The 19,394-nt window shown below is 40.7% G+C and overlaps 1 protein-coding gene across 4 annotated transcripts in view; it reads left to right on the forward strand.

The window, feature by feature from the left end:
- The window catches only part of LOC140486332 (phosphoserine aminotransferase-like), a 168,693-nt gene that overhangs the window by 142,753 nt on the left and 6,546 nt on the right, over positions 1-19,394 (forward strand). For all 4 annotated transcript variants that reach the window (XM_072585318.1, XM_072585328.1, XM_072585336.1 and 1 more), the window contains 5 exons: positions 5,250-5,455; positions 5,542-5,714; positions 13,201-13,370; positions 15,838-15,966; positions 19,118-19,255. In XM_072585318.1, coding sequence (XP_072441419.1) covers positions 5,250-5,455; positions 5,542-5,714; positions 13,201-13,370; positions 15,838-15,966; positions 19,118-19,255 — 816 coding nt within the window. The remainder of the gene's footprint in view (positions 1-5,249; positions 5,456-5,541; positions 5,715-13,200; positions 13,371-15,837; positions 15,967-19,117; positions 19,256-19,394) is intronic.

A 19,394-nucleotide genomic window follows, 5' to 3' on the forward strand; every position in this document is an offset into this window, starting at 1 on the left:
TCCGTCGGCATTTGTGGAGAAAAAACAGTCAATGTTTTGGGCCCAGTGTCCTTTCCTTGGAATGGGAAGTCTGAAGAAGGGTCACTGGACCCAAAATGTTGACTCAACTTTAACTCCATAGATGCTGCCAGACCTTCTGAGTCTCTCCAGTAGCTTCTGTTTTTTTTTTGTTTCATACTTCCAGCATCTCTAGTTAGTTTTTTTTTGTTCAATGTTCTGGAGACATGGGTTTGAATCTCACCATGACAATGATAATTTTGAATTCAGTACAAATCTGAGATAAAAAAGCTAGTGTAATGCTTTTTTTTATTAAATGGAAAAACCCATCCGGTTCATTAATATCCTGTTAGGAAAGGGAAACTGCCATTCCTACCTTGTTCATATGTGACTCCAAACCTACAGCACTGTGGTCAACCGGTAACTGTGCTCAAGCAATTAAGAATGGGCCATAAATGCCTATCCAATGAACCGTTTTAAAAATTAAATCACCATCTGATCACTTAATTTACTCAAATGTTTTACAGTCTGTTTATGTAAGTGGCTAACCAGAGAATTTGTTTGCTGAAATGAGAGTTTTAACATATTTGTGCAGTCAGGACAAGTGCAAAGCTTGCAGATAACTGAAAATTTTGATAAATGTAAAGTGGTGAGGTAACAATGTCGAACTTCAAAATTACATTGATAAATTGATGGAGTGGACAGAGAGGTGGCAGATGATGTTCAATGGGGAGGTACTAAGTGATACATTTTTGGTAAAAAGAATATGGAGAAACAGTAGAGTGCTATTGTTAAAGGTGTACAAGAGCAGAGAGATCTGATGTACACTTATTTCTCATTATCCACTGATTTGCTACCTGTGGATTTGTATACTCATGAGATTGGCTCCAGTACCATACTATACGAACAATATACTGTAATTACTTCTAACCTTGGCTTCCTCAAGATTACTCTGATAAAGGTGTGTCCATTCTTATGTTTTTAAAAATTTAGCTAACCACATTTTTATTGTATTAAAGTGTTTGTTTCAAGACGTATTGGGTACAAAGGAGAGGGTCTTAGTGGAATCTGCATTTTTTCTGTTATCCACAGGAATTCTGGGCACCTACCAATGTCTCAGATAAGGAGGACTGAGTGTATCTGCATGTGTCATTAAGGGTGACAGGATGGGTAGAGAGATTTTATTTGTAGAAATGCTGTGATATTCTAGACTTAATTTAATTGGGGCATAAGAGCAGCGAGATTATGCCGAATTTGTGGAGCATTTAATGTCACGTGCACTCTCATGAGTGCAGTGAAAATTTTGTAATGTCGCCATGTGGTGCCATCTTAGGTACAGGGTACCTAGTACAGATACTTTTAAGTGTTGTTACAGAATTAAAATAGTAAAAAAGAAAAAGACTGACCTGGGAATACAGTGTTTTAAAAGTCTGAATGAGAATAAAAAGTGTCTTCAAAATACTCAAGTCTGTGCCTATCAACGTTCGAACACAAGGCCTGGTGTCTCCATGCACTGGCCTTTGTCCCAGACTCTCCTCCAGGACTTGTCCCTCTGGCTGGCCTGGGCTCTCCCTGCTCCAGCTGTGACTTGGCTCCCTACTTGGCCCGCGCCGGCTCTTCCCTCACTCTGGCCGTGGCTCGCTTCCAGGACTCTGCCTGCATTTGCTCTGCATCAGCTCCAGCCGTGACTCACTTTTCTGTTTAGACCTCAACTGGAGTGTTGCATACACCTTCAGGAGGGACATGAATATACAGAACAGTATGCAGAAGAGATTTTCAAGAAGCTTCAGTCATAGAGTCACAGATGTACAGCACGGAAACAGATTCTTCGGTCCAACTCATCCATGCTGACCAGATATCCCAACCTAAGCTAGTCCCATTTGCCAGTACTTGACCTATATCCCTCTAAACCTTCATATCCAGATGCTTTTTAAACATTGCAATTGTACCAGCCACCATGTCTTCCTCTGGCAGCTCATTCCATATATGCGCCACCCTCTGCATGAAAAAGTTGCCCCTTAGGTCCTTTTTATATCTTTCCCCTCTCACCCTAATCCAATGCCCTCTAGTTCTGGACTCCCTCACCCCATGGAACAGACTTTGTGTATTTATCCTATCCATGCCCCTCCTGCTTTTATAAACCTCTATAAGGCTACTCCTCCTCCGACACTCCAGGGAAAACAGCCCCAGCCTATTCAACCTCTTCCTATAGCTCAAATCCTCCAAGCCTGCCAACTTCCTTGTAAATCTTTTCTGAACCCTTTCCCCTACTTTTTGTCATTTACGTAAATGATTTGGATGTGAGCATAAGAGGTACAGTTAGTAAGTTTGCGGATGACACCAAAATTGGGGTGTAGTGGATAGCGAAGAGGGTTACCTCCAGATTACAACAGGATCTGGACCAGATGGGCCAATGGGCTGAGAAGTGGCAGATGGAGTTTAATTCAGATAAATGCAAGGTGTTGCATTTTGGGAAAGCAAATCTTAGCAGGACGTATACACTTAATGGTAAGGTCCTAGGGAATGTTGCTGAACAAGGAGACCTTGGAGTGCAGTTCCTAGCTCCTTGAAAGTGAAGTCGCAGGTAGATAGGATAGTGAAGAAGGCGTTTGGTATGCTTTCCTTTATTGGTCAGAGTATTGAGTACAGGAGTTGGGAGGTCCTGTTGCGGCTGTACAGGACATTAGTTAGGCTACTATTGGAATATTGCATGCAATTCTGGTCTCGGAAAGATGTTGTTAAACTTGAAAGGGTTCAGAAAAGATTTACAAGGATGTTGCCAGGGTTGGAGGATTTGAGCTATAGGGAGAGGCTGACCAGGCTGGGGCTGTTTACCCTGGAGCGTCGGAGGCTGAGGGGTGACCTTATAGAGGTTTACAAAATTTGAGGGGCATGGACAGGATAAATAGACACCGTCTTTTCCATGGGGTCAGGGAGTCCAGAACTAGAGGGCATAGGTTTAGGGTGAGAGGGAAAAGATATAAAAGAGAACTAAAGGGGCAACTTTTTCATGCAGAGGGTGGTGCATGTATGGAATGAGCTGCCAGAGGAAGTGGTGGAGGCTGGTACAATTGCAACATTGAAGAGGCAGTTGGGTGGGTATATGAATAGGAAGGGTTTGGACGGATATGGGCCAGGTGCTGGCAGGTGGGACTAGATTGGGTTGGGATATCTGGATGGGTTGAACCGAAGGGTCTGTTTCCATGTAGAACATCTCTGACTCTATAAGTCCTGCTCTGGTTTACTTTCCCAAAATGCAGCACTTCCCATTTATCAATACTAAACTCCATATGCCAGTTTATGGAGCAGATACTCCTCAGCCCATTGGCCCATCTGTTCAAGATCCTGTTATAATCTGAATTAACCTTTTTTGCTGTACACTATACCTCCAATTTTGATATCATCTGCAAAAATATTAATGTACTTCCTATGTTCACATCTAAATCATTATTATAAATGACGACAAAAAAGTAGTGGACCCAGCACCGATCCTTGGTCAAAGGCTTGCAGTGTGAAAAGCAACCCTCCTCCACCACCCTGTCTTCTACCTTTTGAGTGAGGATAGATTGGAGAAATTGGGATTATTATACCTTGGAGAGAAGGCTGAGGGAAGATTTAATGGAATTTTTAAATCATGTGGGTTCTGGACAGGGTACATCGGGAAAGATTGTTCCTACTCATGAATGGGTCAAAAACCAGAGAGCATAGTCTTAGTGATTTACAAAAGAAGCAATACACGATGAGTCTTTTCTTGCTGTGAGTGCTTGTGCTCTTGAATGCACTGTCCAAAAATGTGGTAGAGTAGGCTCCATTTGAGGCATTTAAGAGGGCATTGAATAATTCTTTCCCTATAACTCTCTAAATAGAAAGGTAGGAGTCTTTCTGCACTGTAACAATTCTGTGATTATGCTACATAATTATGTTTCCAATTGTAAGTTGTATTGGTTAGAATTGGTGATTGTATTAAAATGGTCAGAGACTAGTTATTCAATTTGCATTACCTAGTTTAAAGTCTCAGCCTTGACTCACTGAATTGCTATATTGTCTTTTCTGAATGTGATTTTAAATACTGCTCTACCAGCCTCATTGAGTGAACTAAAAAGATCCCAAGGCACTTTTCAAAGATTAGAGAAATTTGTGGCTGTTACCTTTCCCTCTGTTTTAAACTGATAACCGTATAGAAATATTTTTGTTTGCTTTTGCTGATTGGCTCCCCAGATGCAGATGGTGTGCAACCTGCACACTTACAGCTACGTCCTAGAGCTCCGACAGTAATAAACACAGTATCACCTTTTCTCTCTATCTCTTGCTGACTGTCACTGTCACTTCTGCTTCCCTTCACCTCTCCTCCTGGCTTGACTGGCAGGGATTGTGATTGAGTGATAAGGTTTTAGATGGTAAATTGCAGGTGTACACAGAGGTGACATTAATTTGGGAGAAATGTTGCAGGGATGGGTGGCACCTGAGTGCTTGTTCAGTGATAGGAATTGATGAGTGTATTCTTATTGGGTGTAAAGTGCTTTTGGAACATTTGAAATTGCCCAAGTGTTAAGTCCTTCTTTTTTTTTAACTGAGGTTCTTACACACTTGATGCAACTGCAACTCACCACCTGTGAACAAGCTAGATGTTATTAAGCACAGTACAATACAAGCTTTGGAGAAACCCTGAACACTCTTTGCCATTCCTGCGAGGCATGTCCAGGGAAGCTCTCTTTGAACAAAGGAAACAGTCCTTCCTTTATACAAAATCTTTACATCACATTCAGTGATGTCCACCAGATAACCCCCAGTCACTCCCTCACAGTCACATGCCAGTCAAAACAGTGTTTCTGGAGGTGAGGTGGTCACTGCAATGTAATGCAAATTATTCCTTAATGGTCGGATCTGATGTGAATTCTATTTTTTTAACAAAGAGGAGTTGTCAGAATTCCAACTTATTGATTTCTGAATAGGGAATGATGATGCAAATGGATATGAATGGCAAAGGAATGGCCATGTAAATGGCTCTGAATAATGGGAGAGGATGATGTAATTTTCTTACAATATATCTGTAAGTCAGGCATCCCACCCTAGCCTTGGGACATCCCATTTCCTGTAGGTTAGCAGAGCAAATTACTTGTGTGATATTAGAGTTAAGAATATTTGTATTCTAATTATATTTAAGCTAATCTCAGCAAAGGTTTACAGCAGTGTTTGGCATTCCTCCTCAAGGAAGGGGAAGATTCACCTGTGTTTATATGTCTTTAATGCAGGAATATTCCAGAAAACTACAAGGTAATTTTTCTCCAGGGAGGTGGAACTGGTCAGTTCAGTGCTGTCCCTTTAAACCTTATTGGATTGAAAGAAGAGAGGAGTGCCGATTATGTGGTGACTGGATCTTGGTCTGCTAAAGCAGCCATTGAAGCAGCGAAATATGGAAAAGTGAATATTGTTCATCCCAAGCTCGATGCTTACATAAGTAAGAACTTCTTGTTTAATGGATCCATATGGCCAACTGAATTTGTAAGATCTGATTTTTTTAAAAACAAAAATCTTGTTTTCCAGCAATTCCAAATCCAAGTAGTTGGAATTTGAATCCAAACGCTTCTTATGTTTACTGTTGTGCCAATGAGACACTGCATGGTGTGGAATTTCCCTTTGTCCCAGACACAAAAGGAACTGTGCTGGTGTGTGACATGTCGTCATGTTTTCTTTCAAAGCCAGTAGATGTCTCCAAGGTAAGTCCTTTTCACTTAACTTTCAAGATCACCTTTGTCTTTACATTGCAGTGGGTATTCTTAGAAAAACTGGTGTATTAAATGAAAGATTTCAATTGCATGGCGGGGATCAAGAAAAATAGTTCGTCCAATGAGAAAGGTTAGATAAAGATATATGAAAATCTGAATGTTTTGAAAAAGAAAAGGAGATGGAACAGCTTCTGATTATAGCATGACGATCATGCTTATAAGGTAAATGATAAAAGCACCAGGCAGAACATGATTGGGGGGAGAAAGGTTATGGTCTTGAAAGGTGATGGAAAAATTAAATCAAGTAATCATCGAATTTCCTTTTAACATTGTGGAAACTCCTTGCACAGACTGAGGAAAGAGTTAGAAATTGGACCTGTTTCCCTCAAAAGCATGTGCAACTATGATGGGCTGAATTATTTTCTATTGTGTTGTATGATTTTGAGACGTTTGATAACCTTATTCTATTGTTCAGGTGATCCAAAGTATACCATAAAACACACAGGAGTTTATTTTGATGTTGTTCTGAAGCTTCTATTGCAAAGATAGATAATTATATGCAACTGGTTTTAACTTTTTTTTAATATAAAGCAGATAATACAATGGGAATCTGATAATTCTAGATTACAGGACACATAAATCAGTAATACTGACAGTTTGCTGAAACTGCAGAATGCAATAACCACTAGAAAAGCTAACTTAGATCTGGAGTTTGATTTTAACAAAAAATTTGTACTTGGCATGTTAAACAAGATGATCAAATGATCCATGGGCTGTACAGTTAGTCATAGAGTTGTACAGCATAGAAACAGAACAGTCGGTCAAAATTATCCGTGCTAACCAGATATTCAAAATAAATCTAGTTCCATTTGTCAGCACTTGGCCCATCTACCTCGCAACCCTTTTTTTTTATTTGTATACCCATCCAGATGCCTTTTAAATGTTGTATTTGTACCAGCCTCCACCACTTCCTCTGGCAGCTCATTCCATACATGCATCATGCTCTGTTTTGTTTTAAAAAATGAATTGTCCCTTTTTAAATCTTTCTCCTCTCACCTTAAACCTATATCCTCTAGTTTTGGATCCCCCTCCCCTGGAGAAAAGACCTTGGCTATTCACCCTATCCATGCCACTCATGATCTTATAAACCTCCTAAGGTCAGCCGCTGACATTCCAGGGGAAACAATCCTAGCCTATTCAGCCTCTCCCTTTGGTTCAAGCTCTCCAACCCTGGCAACATCCTTGTAAGTCTTTTCTGAACTCTTTCAAGTTTCACAATATCCTTTTCTATGGCAGGGAGCCTAGAATTGACTGCAGTATTCCAAAGGTGGCCTAACCAATATCCTGCAATATGATGTCCCAACGCCTATACTCATGCACTGATCTATAAAAGCAAACATGCCTTGAATATTAAAAATTTATTAACAGAATCCAATATGTGTAGACACTAGTTATTGTTGTGGTTCTGTTCACCGAGCTGGGAATGTGTGTTGCAGACGTTTCGTCCCCTATCTAGGAGACATCCTCAGTGCTTGGGAGCCTCCTGTGAAGCACTTCTGTGAAGTTTTCTCTGGCATTTACAGTGGTTTGTTTCTGCCGCTTCCGGTTGTCAGTCCAGCTGTCCGTTGCAGTGGCCGGTATATTGGGTCCAGGTCGCTTGTGTTTGTTGACTAGCATCTGTGGATGAGTGCCATACCTCTAGGAATTCCCTGGCTGTTCTCTGTTTGGCTTGTCCTATAATAGTAGTGTTGTCCCAGTTGAACTCCTGTTGTTTGTCATCCGCGTGTGTGGCTACTAACGATAGCTGGTCGTGTCGTTTTGTGGCTAGTTAGTGTTCATGGGTACGGATCATTAGCTGTCTTCCTGTTTGTCCTATGTAGTGTTTTGTGCAGTCCTTGCATGGGATTTTGTACACTACGTTTTTTTGTGTGTCATGGTACAGAGAACACCAAATGGAGAATTCACTACAAAGGTATACGGGAAAGCCACATACACAGACCAAGTCCTGAACTACGAGAGCAACCACCCCAACACACACACAAGAAGTTGCATCAAGACACTGTTCAAAAGGGCCACAACACACTGCAGCATACCAGAACTGCAAAAAGAGGAAGAAGAACACCTCTACAATGTATTTGCCAAAAACTGATACCCCCATAATTTCATCAACAGATGCCTAAGGGAAAGACAATGGAATGAGGATATGCCACAATCCAAAGGACTATCCACGTTACCATACATCAAGAACATTTCTGAACTGACAGCCAGACTACTACGACCACTAGGACTCAAAACCGCAAACAAACCAACAGCCACTCTCCGACAACAACTCACCAGGACAAAGGACCTGATACCCAGCATGAGCAAAACCAATGTAGTGTACAAAATCCCATACAAGGACTGCACAAAACACTACATAGGACAAACAGGAAGACAGCTAATGATCCATATCCATGAACACCAACTAGCCACGAAACGGCACGACCAGCTTCCTTAGTAGCCACACATGCACGGATGACAAGCAATTGACTGGGAATTTGACTGGGACAACACTACTATTATAGGACAAGCCAAACAGAACAGCCAGGGAATTCCTAGAGGCATGGCACTCATCCACAGAGTCAATCAATAAGCACATCGACCTGGACCCAATATACCGGTCACTGCAGCGGCCAGCTGGAACTGACAACCGGAAGCGGCAGAGACAAACCACTATAAATGCTGGAGGAAACATCACAGAAGTGCTTCACAGGAGACTCCCAAGCACAGAATATCTCCTAGATAGGGGATGAAATGTCTGCAACACAAATTCCCAGCTTGGCGAACAGAACCACAACAACGAGTACCCGAGCTACAAATCTTCTCAAACTTTGAACACTAGTTATTTATGAGCAATGAGATGGGCCAAATAAATCTTTTAACTTTTTTTAATTGTTTTCTTCACCAATTTACTTTAATTTTGCACACTTTTTACAGCAAACTCCATTTTTTCCCTAAGGCTCTGATCTTTATAACCTGATATTTCCATTTTATGTGCAAGCCTATAGTGATCTCCAAGCCATGACACTCCTTTCCATGTGTAATTTGATGCCAAGTTGTACCCAAGGTTTAGAGCATTTGTTACACAAAATTTTAAATTTTCATAAATTTAAACATTCAACATTACTGTTCTTTTTATGTTTATGCTAGAGGCTATTGTGTTTAAATTGAATCATTGAATTTTTGCAAGCCAGACACAGTAGATATGTTGATCAATTTTAATAAGTAAAGGAGTTGTTTGAAGAATGTATCTGATTTTCACTGGTTCCATTACTTTGTGGTGATAGTGCTGTTTAATGACTCTATAGAACTTTATTGTTTAAACATTGAATTGCCACTACTTTTCCACTGACAGCTGATTACATGATTGAGTCAATATTGGTTTCTGCCAGTTTTAGCAAATACATCATTCTGCCTTTTCTAATGCCTTCCTTAAAGGTTTAGTCCTTATGACCCAACCTACTGCCCCTCCCGGTGTTTCAGAGCTGAACGAAACTCTCAACATTATAGCAATCTTTCAGTAGTACTTTGGAGATCTCTTTTTTTTGGATGAGATGGCAAGCTGTTTACTGCTATCTGGAGAAAAATTATCCTAATGCAGTTTGAAGAAGCTGAATAATGTTTAGTCATTAACATTATTTTGTTTTTGGGAAGGTTGTTTTGTTTAATTAGTTGTCATGTTTCCTGCACTACCCTGCTGAGGTAACTACACATAGACACATGAAGTAGGAACAAGAGTATGCAAAAGTGAGGACTATAAATGCTGGAGATTAGATTCAAGATGCTGGAAAAGCACAGCAGGTTAGGCAGCATCCAAAGAACAGAAAAATCGACATTTTGGGCAGGAGCCCTTCATCTAGGAACAAGAGTCGCCCATTTGGCCCTTTAGCTCCACCACTCGGTATGATCGTGGCTGATCATGCCACTCGGTATCGTGCTCCCACTTTTGCTACATACCCTTTGATTCCTTTAGCACCAAGAACTATTTCAAGCCCCTTCTTGAAAACATTCAATGTTTAGTCTCAACCACTTTGAGGTCAAGAAATCCACAGGCTTAACACTCCCTAGGTGAAGAAATGTCTCCTCATCTCAGTCCTAAATGGCCTACTCGGTATGCTTAGTCTGTGGCCCCTAGTTTAGGACACCCCAGTCATTGGGACCATTCTTCTCGCATTTACCCTGTCTATCCCCCTTTTCTTTTAGAATTTGATAAGTTTGAGATTTCCAATCTCTTTTACTACTCTTCGAAATGCCAGTGAACATAATCCTAACTGATTCAGTCTATCTTCTGTTCTACTATCCCAGGACTTATTTTGCTAAATCTTCATTATGCTCCCTCCATCGCCAGAACATCCTTCCTCAGATAAGAAGTTAAAAGCTGCATGCAATACTTCAGGTGTGGCTTACCAAGGCTTTGTACAATTTGCAGCAAGACATCTTTGTTCCTATACTCAAATCCTCCCCGTTTGAAGGCTAGCATACTTTGCCTCCTTCAGCACCTTGATGCACTTGCATGCTTACATTCAGTGACTGGTATACAAGGACTCCCCCTTTTTCAATCATCACCACTCTGATAATCTGCCTTCATGTTCTTGTGACCAAATCTCACATTTATCCCATGTATTTATTTACTCACTCAGCTTGTCCAAATCACACTGAAGCTTCTCTAAGTTCTCCCCACAGCTCATCCTCCCATCTAGCTTTAAGTCATCTGAAAATGTGAGATCTTACATTTAGTTCCCTCATCGAAATCATTAAATTAATTTATGAATAGCTGGGTTCCAAGCACTGATCTCTGCTGTACTCCACTGGGCACTGACTACCAATAGAAAATAGACCCTTTTATTCCCTCATTTTCAGTCTGCCAGCCAGTTTTCTATTGATATCAGTCTACTACACCCAATCCTATGTGCTTTAATTTTACATGCCAATTTCTTGTGTAGGACCTTATCAAACAGCTTCTGAAAATTCAAATAAACCACATCAACTAATTACTCTTTGACAACTCTACCAGGTACAGCCTCTCAAAATTCCAATAAGTTTATCAAACCTGATTTCCCTTTTGTAAATCCATACTGTGTCTCATCCTGTTACTATTTTCCAAGTGCTGTGCTATTAAATCTTTTATAATAGACTCTAGCATTTTTCCTATTACCAATATCAGGCTAAGGGTCTAAAATTCTCTGCTTTCTGTCTCCTTTTTAAAATAGGTTGTGTGCCTTTTTGAGCAAAATAGAATGTATCTGCAAATGCAAATTCACTCCATAAACTTATCTGTGTGTGTGTGTGTGCATGTGAGGGAGACAGTGTGTGTGCGTGAGTGTGATGGAGTATGTGCCTGTGACAGGGTGTGTGCATGGGTAGAATGTTGGGGTGTGTCTGAGAGAGAACACTTGTATGAAAGCATCTGCATGGGTGTGTGGCGCACAAGTCTCCAGGGGCGAATTTGCATTTGCAAAATTGCATTTGCAGATACATTCTATTTTGTTCAAAAAGCACTCAATCTGCAGGCAGTCAATCCACGTGACATTTTATAAATTCCTACTTTGGAAATAGACCCAGTCTGATGCAAGTTTGGGATACAGACAGACTCTAATCTCACACCTTTAATGCATTGTCTGAGCTGAGATGTCACCTTTTTTTTTGTAAAACCTTAAATCATCTTGGGAATGTGACTTAGAGTCATAGACTTGAAAGAAATTCTGGGATTTACATATTAATGAATCAAAACCTGCAACTCATTATAAAAGGTGAAAGACTTAACAGCAATCTAGGTAAAATTGCATCAGTTGTGTGACACTTTGACCTTGTGCAATAAATTTGATGTCTTATGATCTTGCCTCACTAGCTCTTGATGAAGGAGCAGCTAGCACTTCCAAATAAACCTGTTGGACTACAATCTGGTGTTTTGGGATTTTTAACTTTCTAAAAACTGAAAATCCTGGATATTCAGTTCCCAACTATGGCCACCCGGCAGCCACAAGATTGTAATCCCAACTACATCGTACCCCCCATTTATAGTAATTTGTGTGACTAATTCATACACCTTTTAATAAGTGAAGCACTTGCAAAAGGTGCAAGACTCTAAGTAGTCAAGAAATGGGGCAGAGTTTCACATTCTAGGGGACATCATTGTCATCTTTTTGCATTTTATCCTGCTCGTTATTTTGCATTGAGGAAGAGAATGTCTTTTCTGCCAATGCTGCTGTCTTTTGTTTTTGTTTCTTCTCTACTGTCTCCATGAATAGGTTCCCATCCCTCCCATTTTAGTTTGAAACCCTCCCCCCAACTACACTGGCAAATATTCTCCTCAGGTCATCCGTCCCAGTCCTGCCTAGATGCAACCTGGTCACACTTTCCCTGAGAACTGGTTCCAATGCTCCAGGAATCTGACACCTTCCCCCTTGCACACTTTCTCCAATTATGTATTCCTATCAACTGAAAACAACAAATGCTGGAGATCACAACGGTCAGACTGTATCCATGGAGAGAGATCAAGCTCATCTTTTGAGTCTAGATGACTTTTTTTCTTTCAGAGCTGAAGTGAAATGTGGAGGAGGCAGCATTTATGCAACAGTTTAGGGGGTGTGGAGGGAGTGGTTTGTGGCAGTGGTGAGATGTAGCGAGCTGGTGGGACCCCTGTCTGAGGGAAGAGCAAAGCTTCTTCAGAGTAGGCATTCCTTGAAGAGATGTGACAGTTGATTAAACACAAAGTGGGAGTAAATTACTGCAGAAGCTGGAATCTGTACTGCAAACAACAAATGCTAGAGATCTTTCACTATTTCTACTCTGATTAGTATGTGAATTGGTAGCAATCCTGAGATTCTACTTTTGAGGTTCAACTTTTAAACTTGCTTCCTATTTTCTGCTTTCCGGACTTTATTCTTTTTCTTACACGTTGGTTTCAAAGACATAGGTACCATTGTTGAGAGAGTTGTTCGTTATTCCTGTTCAGAATGCTCTAAAGCCACTCCCCTTTAAAATACATTAATTTTAAACACTTTGCTTTTGATATAACAATGTTTACATCAGTATATATAAATGCAATATTTATTTTCTTTGGCATGGAGTACTTATCCCTTGCATCAGAAGTCCTGGATCTTTTGGAACCTATGTTTAGATTCAGCCAGAATACCTGGTAGCTGAATCCAATTTGCTGAAATTTTTAATTAACTAATCAACTTTTATATTTGTTCATGGGGAAGTGGGATATTATTGGCGAGGCCAACTTTTATTGTCCTTCCCTAATTACCTTTAGGCCTGTTGAGCTGCTGCCTTGAGCTGTTGTGCTGAATGGGAGAGAGTGGTGTGGTGGTCGATATACCCACTGTGCCGTTAGGAAAGGAGTTCTCTAAGCTTTTGTTTGCTGTTTGCATCCAAATTTCCAAGCTTGCAGTGCATCAAAATTAATAGAATTTTGCATGCTCTTATTCAACAGTTTGGTTTGATTTTCGCTGGTGCTCAGAAGAACATTGGTTGTGCGGGAGTGACTGTGGTAATAATCAGAGAGGACCTTCTGGGATTTGCATTGAAGGAATGTCCAATAGTGTTTGACTATAAAGTACAAGAGAGCAGCAATTCTCTTTACAATACTCCTTCAACCTATAGGTAAGTGGTTTCTATTTTATCTTGCATATCTAAATTGTTAATTGCAGTTATTTGGTTTAATAGTTTTTTTTGTGTTAAATAAGCTGTTCCATGTTGCAATTTTGTTTTCAGAGACCATAGTTTCTATACAGCGTAGAGCTTTTTCCAAGCTTTCAAGTCTAGTGGATCTGTATTATATGTGTAGATGGTAAAACAAGTCGGGGCAACTATAAATATTTGGCTAGGTGCCAGCACCCAGCAAAGATAGGCTGAGTTGCCAAATCCTGCTTATTAACATTCCAGTGTCTACTTCACTATTTGTTTGCAATGTGTTGAATTTGGACTTGTTACAGTTGCACAGTGAATACAAACTAAACTCTCAAACACATGTGAATCTTGAAAGGGTTCAGAAAAGATTTACAAGGATGTTGCCATGGTTGGAGGATTTGAGCTATAGGGGGAGGCTGAACAGGCTGGGGCTGTTTGCCCTGGAGCGTCAGAGGCTGAAGGGTGACCTCATAAAAGTTTATAAAATGATAAGGGGCATGGATAGGATAAATAGACAATGCCTCTTCCCTGGGATGGGAGAGTCTAGAACTAGAGGGCATAAATTTAGGGTGAGAAGAGAAAGATTTAAAAGGGACCGAAAGGGCAACTTTTACACTGAGGTGGTATGTGTATAGAATGAGCTGCCAGAGGAAGTGGTGGAGGCTGGTACAATTACAATATTTAACAAGTACCTGGATGGGTATATGAATAGGAAGGATTTATGGTGATATGGGCCACTTGCTGGCAAATGGAAGAAGTTTAATTTAGGATATCTGGTGTGCTGAAGTTTTTTCCACCAATCCAGACAACACAAGTTTCAGTACAACGGTAGATGCTTTATTATCGAACAGCTGGTGAGAGATTCTCAGTGACCCCAAAGGAGTCATGTGGTCTACTTGTGGTGGCACTTCTCAACGAATCCCTGCTCCACACAAATGCAGAATATTTTATAGGAATTTTATTGTACAGAGGTTGACAAGTCACATAGCTGATTGCTGTTACATTGTTTAAGACTGGTAATTACAATTTTACAATGCCCGGTGATTGCCGATTTCCTGTGATAACTAGCCAATGGTTTACAGGGACAGGTTATCATATTCTTCATAACCATATATTTATAGATAGAGATTTTAGACTGAAGGACTTTGTTCTCATGGTTGGATTCGCATGTCCATGTTTAATAGGTAGGGGACGCATGATAATGGGAACAGGAGGCAGTTAATAAGGTTATGGCCAAGGCCATCAGTCATGTCCAGGGAAGACAAACACCCTTTTGTTTTGTCTGAGGCCACAAGTGAAATCCACGTGTGAGGATTCTGTTCTCTGGGAGTCAGCTACTCACCCCCCACCACCACCTCCAGCCCGCTGCGATGTCCCGTCTCATTCTGTAAGAGGACAGGTTTGCAATCGATACTGCAGTGAGTCCTTTTAGCGGTGGAATGTTTAACCCTTGAGTTCCCAGTATGTCATGGTAAAGAAGTAAAATTGGAACTTATACTTTTGTGGCTTTCTAATGTCCTCAGGTCGGCATGGACGAGTTGGACCAAAGAGTCTGTTTCCATGCAGTATGACGCTATGTTAACTCTTGTCACTTCAACTCTTTTTAAATGCCCTAAATGTTTCAATTACTGTCAATAAACTGGAAAAAGACTCTTGATGTCAAATCTTCAGATATTAATAGTTCGAGGTTTACCTCAACCAGATCTTTTAGTTTCCTTTTTTCTAAAAATTTGTTTTTCCCCATATCCGATTTGAACTGAACCAGCTTACTTTGCACCCAGTGTCCAGTTTTCCTTTGTTTATTTCTTGATGCTTCAACCTTGTCGGTTTTGAGTAACCACCTGCTTGGTTTCCCCCAGCTCCCATATTCAACAACTTTAAAATAACTTCTATACTTATTCTTGCATGTCTTAATGATTCTCACATTTGATGCTTTCCCTAGCAAAACCTGAGCACGTTTTGGCATGTTTCCTTACTGCACACAATGAACTATCCTAACAGCACTGAAAATAAGTGACATGAAGTAAAATAGAGCTGGTATGAAGTCTCTGAAAATTTATGGTTGTTACTATTAGTATCTTTTTGTACTTCTACTTGTATTCCTGCACAAAGTTGGCACTTGTAATTCTAGCTTTAAAAAAAATCCAGCATATTCATGCACTAATTGTATTTTATTTATTATTTATTTACAGTGACTAGTTTTATATTGTGTTGGAACTTGACATTTCAAGTATGTGCATGTATATGCTTGTTCATCTCAGAATGGAGTCTAAACTTAGGTCCTGCCGAAAGGGTGGTGGAAACTGTTTCAGTGTAAATGAACCAGCTAGTTTTTAATCTAGTGAAGCTGAAAATCTCCTTTTAGTCTTGTTTGCTCTGGCGTCTTGCCTTGTCTGCAAAATGTGTACAATGTAGTAACTCAGATTTGTTTTTCTTTCAGCATTTACATTATGGGTTTGGTCTTGCAATGGATTAAGAAATGTGGTGGTGCTCAAGTGATGGAACAAAACAGTATTGCTAAGTCAAAGCTGATTTACAATGTAATTGATGGATCCAATGGATTCTATGTGTAAGTTCTCTTTTGTATTATACTAAACTTCTGAACATTTTTTAAATTGCCATGTTTAAACTAAACTTAGTCCTAGAAATAGCATGAGGTTTGGTAGCAAGTGAGTTTTTTTTTGTGGGTTAGCATAAGATGGCTATAAGCCAGAACTATCCCCCCAGTACCCAAGAAAGCATGTGAAAAGTGCCTTAATGACTACCCCCCCAGTGGCTCGCACCTCCAATAATCATGAAGTGGTTTGAGAGGCTGGTCATGGCCCACATCAACTCCAGTCTCCCAGCCTGCCTCGATCGCCTACAATTTGCCTATTGATGTAATTGGTCTACAGCAGTCATCATATCCCTTGCTCTCCACTCATCCCTGGAACATCTGGATAATGAGGACATCTACGTCAGACTCCTGGTCATTAACTACAGCTCCATCTTCAGCACCATTATCCCCTCCAGGCTGATCTCAAAACTGAGAACTTGGTCTCAGCACCACCTTCTGCAACTGGATTTTCAGCCTTCTGACTCATCTATTTTCACCTGGTTGAAATCTAACAGTACGTCTTCCTCAATAACACTCAACACCAGAGCCCCACTCCTCCTCCCCCAATAATGCGTCCTCAGCCCTCTACTGTACTCCCTGTACACCCACGACTGTGTTGCCAAATGCTGTCTACAAGTTCACTGACACTACCGTAGTAGGACGGATCTCTAGCAATGATGAGTCAAACACTAAAGAGAAATAGAGGGCTTGGTGATGTGGTGCAGTGGGAACAGCACCTCTCTGAATGTCAGCAAAACTAAAGGACTGATTATTGACTTCAGAAAAAAGGAGAACACGCCCCCATCTACATTAACGGTGATGAGGTTGAGAGGATGGAGAGTGTCACGTTCCTCAGAGTGATAACAACTGACAGCCTGTCCTGGACTTCCCACATAGATGCGAGCGTCAAGAGGCACGGTAATGCCTCCTCTACCTTGGGCGGCCCCGGAAATTTGGCATGTCCATAAGGACCCTCATCAACTTCTACAGATGTACGATTGAAAGCATAATGTCTGTGAGGATAATGGCCTGGAATGGCAACCTCTCTGCCCAGGACAGTAAGAACCTACAGAAGGTTGTGTGCACAGCCTAGACCATCACGGAAGTTGGCCTTCTGTGCATGGACTCCATTTACCTGGCTTGTTAACATGGAAAGGCTGTCAACATCATCAAAGATCCCTCCCACCCTCTTCTTTCAGGCTGGAGATACTGATGCCTGAGTACACACACCAGCAAGTTCAGGATTAGCTTTTCCCTGGCTGTTACTAAACTGATGAATGAACTCTTTAACCTCAAATAATGCTGATCTTGCTAATGTTGATCGTGCCTAGCGAACGCCCTGTGCAATATAATTTGTATGCCTCAAGTTTTCTTTTAACAACCTTTTGATCTGTACTTCCCTTACTATGATCAGCCTGCACTACTCTTAAAGAGAGCTTTCCACCGTACTTTGGTACATGTGACAGTAAATCAATCAGAGGGTAGAGCGAATTGGAGCCACTGCCCCTGCAATTTATCGAGTCCCCCGCATTCTGACCGCAGGGACTTGTAGACTTGAATCTTCCTTTTTTTTGTTTTGAAGAATGGAAAGGAAAGCTGGACAGGCATGGATGGCTGCAGTGATATTGGCCTGTCCCCAAACCCTCTCATTTTGTCTGCTTCCCTTGTCCTTCTAGTTGGTAGTGGTTCTGGGTTGGAAAGTGCTGTTGAAAAACCATTTGTCAGTTGCTGGAGAGTGTCATCAGTGTGATGCACAATAACGCCACTGTGCACCAAAGGTGGAGGAGTGATTTGCTTGAGATGTATAGGATACTGTTCAAGATGGGTTGCTTTGCCTTGGTGGGTTTAAGATTTTTGAAGTGCATTGATCCAGGTATCACGCTTCTGATTCATGCCTTGTAGATAGCAGATGGGTCTTCATGAGCCAGAAGTACTCTGTACAGGATTCTGACCTATTTTGTAGGTACGGTATTAGTATAACTGATCCAGTCTTCTTTCTGCTCACTGAACCGTAAGAGTTGAGGGTTGATTCATTGACAGTCAAGGAACACGACACTCCTTTCTAAGTGATTAAAGACTTAATAGCAATCTAGGTTTGTTCAATACATCACATTAGTTGTATGATACTTTGATCTTTTACTATAAATTTTGTGCCCTATGATCCTGTCCCATGAGCTACCTGACAAACCAGCAGCGCCCCGAAAGCTTGTACTTTCAAATAAATCTGTTGGACTATAATCTGGTGTTGAGATGTTTAACTTTTTCCAACACCAGCACCTCTGTGTTTTTATGGCTTTCATCTGAATGTTTAGTTTGCATTTGTTCTCAAAAACCTCCTTATTTTTGATCAACTGCATTGATAATCAAGAATGGTGGCATCTGAAATTTTTGACCAGACTTTAATTCTTATGACTTTATCTCTGTTTCCATATAGAGTTTGGTTTACATGTGCAGACACCTTCTTACTCATGTAAAAGTTGGGTGAGGTTTCACGCTACACAGGAAATACTATGGATGAACTGCTGAGTTAACACCAGTTTAAGGAGGCCTCCAATTGTTGTCAAACTCAAACCCTCCTTCACTGAGTGCGAATCTGAACTGGAGGAGTAAGCCACTTGGTTGTTCGAACTTGCTCTGCCCTTCAGTAAAGAACATTTCCACTTGTCCCTGATAACTTTTTTCATAATGTCCCCAATCTTGCTCCAAAGGAACACAAATGGTTTAATATGAGAGGAGTTATGAATGGTCCTGGACATTGTGCAAACATTCTACTTCTGACACTCTCTTTTAATATAATTGAGGGAAGGGCATAGGACTTTAACTGGAACAGGCCATTTGGTTCTTTGATGCTGGTCATTGGAGCTGATCATGGTTGATTCTCAGATTCTGCCCTAAGGACTTTCTGCTGTAATATCCTGGGGTTAAGCTCAATCAGTCGCTAACAACCATTTTCCTTTTATGTCTCCAGCCAGTCTTCTCCATGTCAGTTTTCTTTTTCCCCCCCCCATCCCTGCCATTGACTTCAATTTGCTAAGGTTCCTTGATGCCATGCTCTCTTAAGTGATACCTTGACGTTGAGGGGTGTCATTCTGAACTATGCTTAATATATTTTTTTTCTTCTCAGGAGTCTACCTGCTTCAATCTACAGAAGTAGAATGAATATTCCATTCCGCATTGGAAATGCTAATGGGGACAGTATTCTTGAAACTGAATTTCTTGACAAAGCTGCTAAACACAACATGATATCATTAAAAGGCCACAGGTAAATCTCTCAGCCCAAATTATATAACTTAGTGGAACTGTGATTCTGATATTTCTTTGGGAAATCTTTGGTAAGTCTTTGGGAATTCCATTTAATAACTAAGGAATATGCAATTGTGTAAATGGGTCTCTTTCAAAGG

The sequence above is a fragment of the Chiloscyllium punctatum genome, chromosome 2 (genome assembly GCF_047496795.1).
Source record: "Chiloscyllium punctatum isolate Juve2018m chromosome 2, sChiPun1.3, whole genome shotgun sequence".
Classification (NCBI taxonomy): Eukaryota; Metazoa; Chordata; class Chondrichthyes; order Orectolobiformes; family Hemiscylliidae; genus Chiloscyllium; species Chiloscyllium punctatum.